At 41.1% G+C, this 11125-nt stretch overlaps 1 protein-coding gene across 3 annotated transcripts in view; it reads right to left on the bottom strand.

The window, feature by feature from the left end:
• Positions 1-11125, bottom strand: part of FER (FER tyrosine kinase) — a 437414-nt gene that overhangs the window by 372796 nt on the left and 53493 nt on the right. For all 3 annotated transcript variants that reach the window (XM_019517242.1, XM_019517244.1, XM_019517243.1), the window contains exon 4: positions 2749-2922. In XM_019517242.1, coding sequence (XP_019372787.1) covers positions 2749-2922 — 174 coding nt within the window. The remainder of the gene's footprint in view (positions 1-2748; positions 2923-11125) is intronic.

Genomic DNA, 11125 nt, shown 5'->3' with positions numbered 1-11125 from the left:
ATTTGACTGTGTGGGTGTCGACACCACAGTCCCTCAGTTTCTTAATGAGAACAGGGTGAGAGACAGTGTCAAAGGCCTTCTGAAAATCCAGGAAGGCTACGTCCACTGCTACCCCTGCATCTAATGATTTGGTGATCTGATCACAGAAGGCAACCAGGTTGGTCTCACAGGACCTGCCTCTAATTAACCCATGTCGGTTGCCCCTAAGCATACTCTCCCCTGCTGCCCCTCGTGGACATGCGCCAGAATAATTCTCTCAAAAAGCTTTCCCAGGATTGAGGTAAGACTAACTGGCCTATAGTTTCCCGGGTCCTCCTTCCTCCCTTTTTTGAAGATGGGAACCACACTGGCCCTCTTCCAGTCCTCTGGCACCACACCAGAGCACCACGAGTGCTCATAAAGCCGTGCCAGGGGTCCCACAATGACCTCAGCTAATTCCCTTAGTACTCTAGGGTGGAGATCATCCAGACCAGCTGATTTGAATACATCCAGTCCCTCCAGAAGTTCCCTGACTAGTTCCTCACTAACCCTTGGCCTTTGTACTTCAGTTTCTTCCTTGGCTGAATTATTCAACTGAAGTACAAGTACCAGTACCTCCAGCACAATGTTTTCTGTTAGTCTTTTCATATGCTCATTGAGATCTTGCAAAACTCATACTAGTTTCAACACCTCCTAGGAAACAGAAATGCCCTGACCTGGCTCTCTCCAGTAGATAAAGCCAGCAATACAACAGACTACAGCTCTGTACTAGATATCATATTTAATATCAGTTCCAGCCAAAACAATTCTACACTTCCCACAATCTCTGCAAACAGGAATCAAACCTGAAAGGGCAATTCAGGTAAAGTCAGATATTCAGAAATTCCAAGCCAATGAAATCTTACTCTATTTGCCAGGAATTATGTCTGCTCAGGTGTTTTGTATCCTGACCCAACATACTCTCCTGGACTTTTCCACTATTACAATTTGCAACAGTTTTTCCGTGAATCTTTACTTGTCTAAATAGATCAGCTAAACAAACTGAGAAGAAAAATATTTGGCTTCCGGTTGTTCTACAGGTGCTTAGAATATTTTTGTTGTTGGAAAACAATTGCCTTACTAAGTCCAAACAATTATGTACAAACTTCCTGAAAACGTAAGTTAAGGTCCAATGAAACTCCATCTGGACTCCTGTCCTAGGCCTGGGAAATCCTACAATTCCAGGAGTAACTTCCTTTAGACAATCTGTTTTGTAGTTCTCTCTTGGAGCTAGGGATCCTAGAAGACACCTGAAGTTTCCTAATGAAAGCAACATTTTTGTGATGGAAAATTCTGAAAATGTGGGGGTTTGGTCCGATACAGGAGTCAAGCCTATATAAGAGCTGCTGTTCTCTTTAGTGTCTCCTCTGGACTATTCTAACAACAGATGCAAGTCTGGCTGACTGGAGGTAAATTCTTGTGGGGTACAGGATTTCATAGAAAATTATCTTGCTTTCAGTTAAACCTTGATGTGAAGGACCTAAAGTTAACTATTATACAGAAGTACCACTTTTTCCTTTGGAAGAAATTCTGCCCAAACACTAGTCTTGCTTTAAAAATTAATTAATTAATTAATTAATTAACTAACTAACTAACTAACTAACAAGCATCACTTGTAGCCTATTTAAACTAGAAGGGAAGAACCATGAGCCCCAGCCTCCTCTGTGGGTTGATGTTCCTCAGGATGCATAAAAAATGCCTTAAAAGTAATCCATTTAGTAAAAAAAAAAATAAAAAATAAAAAATAAATCTTTATTTTCTCCCTCCCAGATTAACTGCGGAAAAGCTAAATTCTGACAGGAGAATAGAATGGAAAATTATGAGAAGGAGAGGTTAAAGTAAGTATTTATAGTTTCCTTAATAAACCAATCTCCAGGTTCCGCCTCTAGAGAATGTTTTCCAAATCCCACAATCCATGGGTCTTATTGCTCAGTTCAGGCTGCCACTCAGATTTCTGCCAAATACAAAGGGCACAGTTCTATTCTTCCAGTCCCTGCTTTTTAGCACTCATCCTCAGTGAGCTCCAGTATCCATCTGTCTTTGCTGTTGTTCAAAACCAATCTTAGAGCACTAGAATAGAATTCTGATTCTTGTCTGTTTCACTGCCGCGCATGCTGTTCTCAAGAACTGCAACTAAACTGACAAAACTAATCACTTTTCACTCCAGCTGAAACTTTGGAAAGCTTTGAGTGACAGAAGCAGTCCCCAAGCAATCTGTCTACTGACTTAGGAGACAGAGCTGCATCACATTTGGACAGCTCTCAAAAGGGTAAATTGTTTTTAGCACATACTTAGATTCTGCAGAAACTAAGAAGGCTCACCACAATTTTTTCTCCATTTATCCCTGGTAGACACGTAAATTTTGACTAATAGATTTTTTTTGCCCCAACCTGAAGATGACTAGAGGGGAACAGAAGGAAGAGGGGTCATGTGGAGTCACCTTTTCCTAAAAGAAGAATGTTTCCCAAGCTGTCTACCAAATTAAATCAAGGACAGTTTCTGTTCTTTCTGGCTTTTCAACTAGTAATGCATACATAATTGAAGGAATTGACTGAAATAAGAACACAATTCAGCACACTTATTTTAAAGGTGTACAGCAGGGTGAAGCAGCACAGTGGCATCTGGCTTGTTCACCTCAAAGCTTACATGTAAAAGCCAGTAAACTATGTGGGATAAATATTAATCTTTAATAACTTATGTTAAAAACTTCATAACATAAGAGTGAAATACCTTGTACATCTCTGCCTCAATTTGCTGGTGAACTCCCACATAGCTCTTCTTTACTTGCTGCTTATCTTTGATCATCATTGTAAGCCTATGTAATGGCCCAGAATTAAGGTCCTCTGCATGAGTCTTCATGATTCGGCTGAGTTGCTCTGTCTGCTGAACCATAAGCAGCCAAGACTAGAAGAAAACAAAAGAAGAGAACTTATTGTTACTGGCTTAGACATAACTGCACCATGGAAAGGAAATGTAAGTCCATCATTAATTTAAATTTAAAAAAATCTTTTTAAAAAAAAAAAAAACTTTGCTTTCTTTAAATCAGTGGTTCTCAACCATTTTTGTACTAGGACCCATTTGTAAACATCAATGGCCAGTCCTGACCCAGTGCCCCTCACTCCCAACCCACTGCTCTGTGCCCCCAGGCCACAGCCCCTCAGTGTATGGGGAGCAGGAGGAGGTGTAGGGGACATGGGGGGCCCTAACCAGCCTACAAGCAAAAAGCCATGTTTTCCCAAATGTTTCTCCTTTAAAGGAGAATCCATTTTTACAGTTTATTGATCCATTTTTTCAAGTTTGTTCACGACCCTTTGTATATTCTTGTGACCCACAAGTTGAGAAACAGTACTCTAGACTATAGTATAATCTTGCCTTTTTCATTCGTTCATAGAATCATAGAAAATTAGGGTAGAAAGGGACCTCAGGAGGTCATCTAATCCAAACCCTGCTCAAAAGATATGAATGATCTAGGTGGGGACGGTCCATAAGTCATAACTCTAGTAGGCCTTAAGTTGCTTAATGGTGTTTGCTTTCACATGACCGAAGTTTTGGTAAGAGGAAGCAAAGGAAAAAGGAGAACAAAAAGTGTGAACTGTTTTACAAAACTCAGGAAAGATGGAATGCAAAAAGCTAGGTTAGAGGTCTTGCAAAAGTCTGTGTAAAGTACATTTACTGGCTAGACAAGGCTAATTTTAGATAAGATATAGTTTGCATAAGGCATAAGAATAGGAGTATGAATATTAATTTGAGTAACATCAATTAAAAACACTTCTTTATTTTACCTTATTTAGTAAGCTTTTTGATATTTTAGCCAAACCACAGAGTATACAATTTTGGGCTCATCTCAAAATCTTTGCTCTTCATTGCTAAATAGCCCATCCACAGAAACTAAAATAAAAACTCTTTTATAACTTAATTTGAATCTTAAGTGAAAAGTTCTTTTCCCCAACAGGCTGTTCACCTGTTAGAGGCTTTTTAGACTTGAGGGCTTTGAGACATTTTACATTTTCTTAAATGTTAATGAGATTATTACTTACTATTTCTTTAAATGAATGTGCACTTTATACAATTTTAAACATTTGTTTGATATGCCTCATCTGTATGGTAAGTCATTTATATCATTTCACTATTTCATTATTTTACCTACATCTATGTTTGAGTATTTAACTTTGGTGGGACTGGCTGTTTGAACATTTCTTGGTTCTCAGAATATCTTGGGGTCAACACAAGGGAGTTAGAGATATCAATCCACAAGTTTGGGTCTGTCAAGAAAGTTACTCAGCCTCATCTGAACTCTCTTCCAAATTCCTTTGAGACACATGTCCGTGATCCTTTCTTCCTACCTCCCCAACACATGCTACCCACTGCCCTAGGCAAGTTTTGCTTTTACTTAAATTCATCTCAGTTATGTTACTAATTCGCTTAACTGTGCCATCTGCATTTTTTTAGAGGAGAAAAAAAAGAGCTTTCCATTTAGTTAACATACAAGGCCAGAATGTACAGTGTACTTGTACTCAGTTCCAGACTTGAACCTCAAAAGATACCTTTATTTGATATTTATAGAAGTTTATCTCAAGGAGTCCTGCATAATTTTAATAAGAATATAGAGGGGTAAGAATCCGACTTCGAAAGGATAATTTTCTAAATTCAGCATCATGGATACTGTACCCCAATTAAAATTAAAGGATGTTGGTAGTTATAATCATCAGCAATGGGATTTAGCTGGAACACTGCGACTAAAAGTTCTCACTCTCACTGTAGAGACCACTGTATCTTTAGTAACTAAAGGTAAGAAACTCTGTTTTACAACCCATGTAAAAAATCACCCCCACCATTACGTGCCTCTTAATACTAGACTGGATCCTAGGTTTAATACTGACTTATATTAAAGAAAATTACCAATTAAATCATATTTCCTGTATGTCATACATGTCCTTTGGACCTTGCTCATCAAGGCAATACACTAGTAGCTACAAGGTTCACAGCCCAAGGTGACATGCCTAAAAGTTACACCTTTTCATTGGAGAAAAATCAAAAGCCATTAATCAAAATCAGATTTGCAAGATATATTGCAAATGGCATACAAAAAAAACTAATGACAAAAGGACCAGATTTAGCAGCAGTTGTATGCTCCAATGGTTATGAGCGAGACAGAAACCATGAAAATTCGGTGTTCTATTTTAGTGTGACCCACTAACTTCAGCAAAACAACTTATCACAATCTTGTGTTTCAACAAACCTTAGAAGTATCAAAAAACCCATTGCCTCACCAAAGCACAGATAATACAGTTAAAAAGTTTTGGGATAATTTTTTTTTTATTTGCCCAAACAAAACCCAAGTAAGACATAAGACTAGTAATAGCATACCCATTTGCATGTTTCCAACCATTTTATATTCTTCTTTGCATGCTGTGCTAATACTGGTTTAACAGTATGTTATTATTTTAAAAAGAAATGCCAAGACAGTCATACCAAAAAATTACAGCATGAAGGGCAGAAGCAGGGAAAGCTTTTCTGAATTAAGATTTGCAAAGCCTACAGAAACAGCTTGTGGGGGGCACAGAGTTCCTTCCTGCCTGCTTTGAGAGGAAAAGAAATAATATGAGGCACAAGAAAAGAAAACATTGATCGGTTTAAAAGTAACGCATGTTTATTTTAAACATGCACAATAGCCATATTTACTGGAAGCCCTTTTAAAAATAAAATATTGCTTATCTAGCAACTTCTTTGTAAACAGCTACTGTGCCTCCCAGGGAACATACTACCTCTTTTTCAGAACTCACATTATCATTTGCATTCCAATCATCAACTGTTGGGTTTTTTTACGACACAGAACTAGAAATCAAATACAGAAATGTAATTTTTCCAAGGGTAAGGAAAATGTAATTTTTCTAAATGCATTGACAATAATTATTTCTGCATTATTACACTGCCCTGAAGGTGATGAGCAAGACCTTGTGAAAAAGCAAGTAAAATCAGACTAACTTGGAAAAAAAAATGAACAAATAATTCTGCGAATTCAGTTCTCTCAAATTGTCTCACATTTTGGATAGTAGAAATAGCTTATGCAGCTAAAAATTCCTATCAATTTTGGGAAAAGTTAAAGTTCAAATAAAGATTTAAAAACTGTTAACATATTCATTTATTTGTTAAAAAGACAATACATGTGACAATTAATAATTTTTAGTGTCCTTTGCAAGTGTGGGTATGACAACTTACAGGACAGCAAAGCTACTTTTCCCAAGGATAATCACAGTCAAAACATTTCTTTTGAACAAATACTGTAAGTAACTGGCTACATTTTGCCTTTTGACCTTTTTAAAATACCAGATTGCAATTATTTCTAATTTAGGCTTAGGCTTGGAGCCTTGCCACCTAAGGCTGTAATATCAAACATTAAACCTAAGTAAGGTTTGTCAGCATTTGACTGAGGCCTTGTCTACAGTAAAAATTCTACTGGTACAGCTAGCTAAACTGACAGAGTTAAGTATAAACAAGTACAGTAACGGTAGCAGTAGAGCTACCATTATTAGCGCTACAGTACCAGCAAATCTTCCTAGTATAACAGATGCTTCATTCAAACAAACCTTTTTCTAGTAGTTTCAACTGGTTCCCAAAGTCGTACTAGTAAAAGTTTTTCTTGCCAGTATAACTATATACCCTGAGGTTTTTGCAAGAAAGGGGGAAAACATAAATACAACCTGCTCTATGTAATTAATTGTTACAACTGGCAGTCTATGAGGAATTAAACAGCGGCCCCCAGGATCCTGGCGAGTCGCTGCTCCCTACATTGCTGAACAATCGGGGCAAGGCATTGCTGCAACATGGAGAATTGTGGTGAGCCTAGGACACACAGTACAACAAGGGGTGGGAGGGTCACAGGCATGAAGCCCAGCAGTCAGGCATCTACACAGTGTAGAAGTGTGGGGACATGGATGTACAGTGCAGAAGTGGGGGAAACTGAGACGCTGCAGGTGCATGGACAGGGGAATAAGGGTTTGCAGCCTGGAAAAGCAGTGGCTCACTTTGTTGAGGCATGCAGCTCCCAACAGGTGCCTCCTGGCTACATGGAAGTTGGAACAGCCCTGCAATTAGACAAATTTGAATCTAGATCAAGCCTAAAAGACTTGCTAAAAGGAAAATCCAGCTTGAACAACAAAAAGAGGTTCTTAAGACAAGAGGAGGTTTTATAAGTATGGCGACCAGAAAAAGGAGACCAAGGAGCAGCAGGTCCACTGTTAACCAGCTAGGAGGAACTTTTAACACAAAATTCAAAGAAGACAGAGCTACTCAACAGCTACTTTTCCTTTGTCTTCACAAAAAAATTAAGCTGCACCTAATAAAAAAATATTTAGGTAAGGAAGGGGACAAGCTAAGGGAAGAAATAACGAGAAACAGTCAGAGATCTTCTGATGGGTCTGAATTAATTCAAGCCAGCAGGTCTTGATGAACTTCATCCCACAGTACTGAAGGAACTGGCAGAGGAGGTCTTTGATCCCTTGGCAATGATATTCATGAAATCATGGAACACAGGAGAGGTACCAGAGGACTAGTAAAGAGTCAACTTAGTGCCCCTCTTTAAAAAAGGAAAAAAGGAGAACCCAGAGAACTACAAACTAATTAGCCTTAGGACCTACTCCAGTAACTTCCCAGGTATTGAGGTGAGGCTATTTGCAAGCTGCTGTGGGAGGAAAGGCTTATCACAGGGAACCAGCATAGATTTACTAAGAACAAATCATGCCAAACAAACTCTGTCTCCTTTGACCAAATAACTACTTGGGTGGATGAAGGAAGTGCTATGGACATAGTGTATTTGGACTTCAACAAGGTTTTTGGCAAGGTCCTGTACGACCTTCTCATAAACAAATTGGAGAAACATGGGCTAGACAAAACTCTCATAAGGCAGGGAGACAACTGGTTCACCAGCCACAAGCAAAGAATAATTATAAATGGACCACATCAGAAGGCCAAGAGGTTTCAAGTGGAGTGAAACAGGGATCTGTCCAGGGCCCAGCGCTGTTCAACTTGTCTATTAACGATTTCAATACTGAAATAGAAAGCTTCTTGAGCAAGCTTCTTGAGGCAGATACTGTGCTAGGGCTAGCATCAAGGATCAAAGAAAATAAAAAGTCTTTTTTTAAATATATAGGGAGAATGAGGACTGTGAACACATCAGAGGATAGAAGCACAATTTGGAAAGATCTCAACAGACTGAAAAGCTGGGCAGGAGCTAACAGGATGAAGTTCAATGCTGACAAATGCAAGGTGCTACCTTTGGGAACAACAATCAAATACAAAATGGGCAACACCTGGCTAGATGGCAGCACTACAGAGAAGCACCTGAAAGTCTTGGTAAATCACAGGCTCAATACGAGTCTGCAGTGTGATGGAGCTGCACAAAAGACAAATGCATGTTTGGGATATATCAACAGAAGTATTAGATGCAAAATGAAGGAGGTGATAGTGCCTCTCTACTCAGCACTAGTTAGGCTTCATCTCGAGTACCATGTAGAGTTTTGGGCTCCACACTTTAAAAAGGACATACAGGAAACAGAGAGGGTCCAGAAGTAGACAGCCAAAAAAAAAGCAAAGCACTTGAAATACAAGTCACATACAAGGAGAGGCTAAGCATGTTCAATTGCAGAAGAGGTTCTGAAGAGGGGACATTACAGGAATTCTCCAGTACCTGAAGGGCTGCCATAAAGAAGGAAAACACTTTTTCTCTCTTGCTGCAGAGTAGGACATGGACCAATGGCTTGAAGTTGAAGCAAAGCAGGTTTAGACTGGATATCAGGAAAAGCTTCTTCATTGTTAAAACAGTAAGATATCACAATAGACCTACTCTAGGGACCTTGTAAACTCTCCATAACACTGGAGATGTTCAATAAGTAGTTGGAGAGCCACTGTGTGGGCATGATCTAGGCAGAACTATGTCTATGTTTCACTACAGGCATCTCCCATGCTCTTGGGCTTTGCCGATTACTCTGTGGGGCTGTCAAGAAATTCCCCCAACCCCTCCTGCTACATGTTGTCAAGGGGGGGGGAGGGGGAGGGGGTTGTTCATTCATCTTTAAGTTTTCCGTAGAGTCACTAAGTGTTGGCTGCATTGGATGCCGCAGATTTTGATTGGGATCAATGTTTCTGCTGGGACAAACCTAGAGGTTCCTACCTAGAGGGCCTTGTCCCACTCAGGGTCAAACTTATGGCCATACTTGGGATCAGGAAGGAATTCTACCCCATGGTCAGACTGGTATGAACTGTGGGGGGTTTTGCCTTCCTCTGTGAGAGGGTGCAGGGCCCTCTTCCTGGGATCTCTTGAGCACATATTAACAAACTTTACAGCAGCAGGAAGCTGGCAGTCACCATCCACCTTCTTTACCTGTGGCAGATTATGGTGTTACATCTTGTGTTGTGTCAGGGTTGACCATGCAGCTTTATTAGGTGTTAGATAATAGATTTGTACAGGATGGTTTAGATAGGGAGGATCCTGCCTCAGGCAGGGGGTTCACAGATTTCATAGACATTAGGGCTGGAAGGGACCTCGGAAGATCATCGAATCCAGCCCCCCGCCCAAAGGGCAGGAAGTCAGCTGGGGTCATAGGATCCCAAAATAAGCATCCAATTAGCTCTTGAAGGTGTTCAAAGTAGGTGCTTGGACCACCTCCGATTGGCAGGCTGTTCCAGACCTTGGGGGCTTGGACAGTAAAGAAATTCTCTCTTATGTCCAGCCTGAAACGGTCTTGTAGTAGTTTATGAACGTTGGACCTCGTCATCCCTTGGGGCGCTCTGGTGAACAAACGTTTGCCGATCCTGGTGGTCACCCCGATAAACTTATAGGTGGCCATCAGATCCCCCCTGAGCCTGCGCTTTTCCAGGCTAAAGAGCCCCATGGCTCTCAGCCTGTCCTCGTAAGGTCTGTTTTCCTAACCTCTGATCATGCACGTGGCTCTTCTCTGGACTCTCTTAAGCTTCTCCACACCCTTTTTTGAATTGTGGAGCCCAAAACTGGGCGCAGTACTCCACCTGCGGCCTCACCAAGGCCGAGTACAAGGGGAGAATGACGTCCTGGGATTTGCTTGAGAAGTATCTATGGATGCAAGCCAGCATTTTGGTCACTTTACTAGCCTCAGCATCACATTGCTGGTTCATGTTCATCTTGTGGTCAATGATGACCCCTAAGTCTTTTTCTTCCGTAGTGCTAGCCGGCATAGCACTGCCGAGCCTGTACGGATGCTGCAGGTTTTTCCTCCCAAGGTGGAGAACCTTGCATTTTTCGGTGTTAAACACCATCAGGTTCTCATCTGCCCATTTCCTGAGCCTGTCCAGGTCAGCCTAGATCACCCGCCTGTCTTCTGGTGTGGATGTTTTGCCCCAAAGTTTGGTGTCATCATCGAACTTGGTCAGTCCGCTTCTGACTCCAATGTCCACATCATTAATGAAGATGTTGAACAATATGGGTCCAAAGACAGAGCCTTGGGGGACCCCACTGGTCACAGGGCACCATGATGAGAGACTGCCATCAACTTCTACCCTCTGGGTCTGACCACAGACCCAATTTCCCAGCCAGCAGATCATGGTGGACCCAATGCCACAAAAAATTGGCCAGTTTCGCCAAGAGATGATCATGGGATACCAGATCGAAGGCTTTTTTGAAGTCAAGATAAGACATCAATTTCATCTCCCTTGTCCAGGTGATAGGTCACCTGGTCATAGAAGGAAATGAGATTGGTCAAGCAAGACCTATCCGCAACAAACCTGTGCTGGCTATCCCTTAGCATGTTGGCGTCAGCCAGTCCATTAAGGATGGCTTCTTTAATAAACTTTTCTAAGATCTCCCCTGAGATAGAAGTCAGGGTAATGGGCCTATAGTTAGCTGGATCCAGTTTCCTCCCTTTCTTGAAGATAGGCCCCACACTGGCCTTCTTCCAGTCTTCAGGCACTACAGCAGAGTGCCAGGAGTTTTCAAAGATCCGTGCCAGAGGCTGGGCTATGATGTTCACCAGCTCCTTGAGTACCCTGGGGTGTAGATTCTCAGAGCCGGCTGACTTGAAGGTATCCAGCTTTCCAAGGTGTTCCTTCACGAAGTCAGCATTAATGGAGAGCAGGG

The sequence above is a fragment of the Gavialis gangeticus genome, unplaced genomic scaffold, assembly GCF_001723915.1.
Source record: "Gavialis gangeticus isolate Ggan-Ray unplaced genomic scaffold, GavGan_comp1, whole genome shotgun sequence".
NCBI lineage: Eukaryota > Metazoa > Chordata > Crocodylia > Gavialidae > Gavialis > Gavialis gangeticus.
The sequence above is the reverse complement of the archived record's forward strand: the minus strand, read 5'-3'. Positions and strand labels throughout refer to the sequence as shown.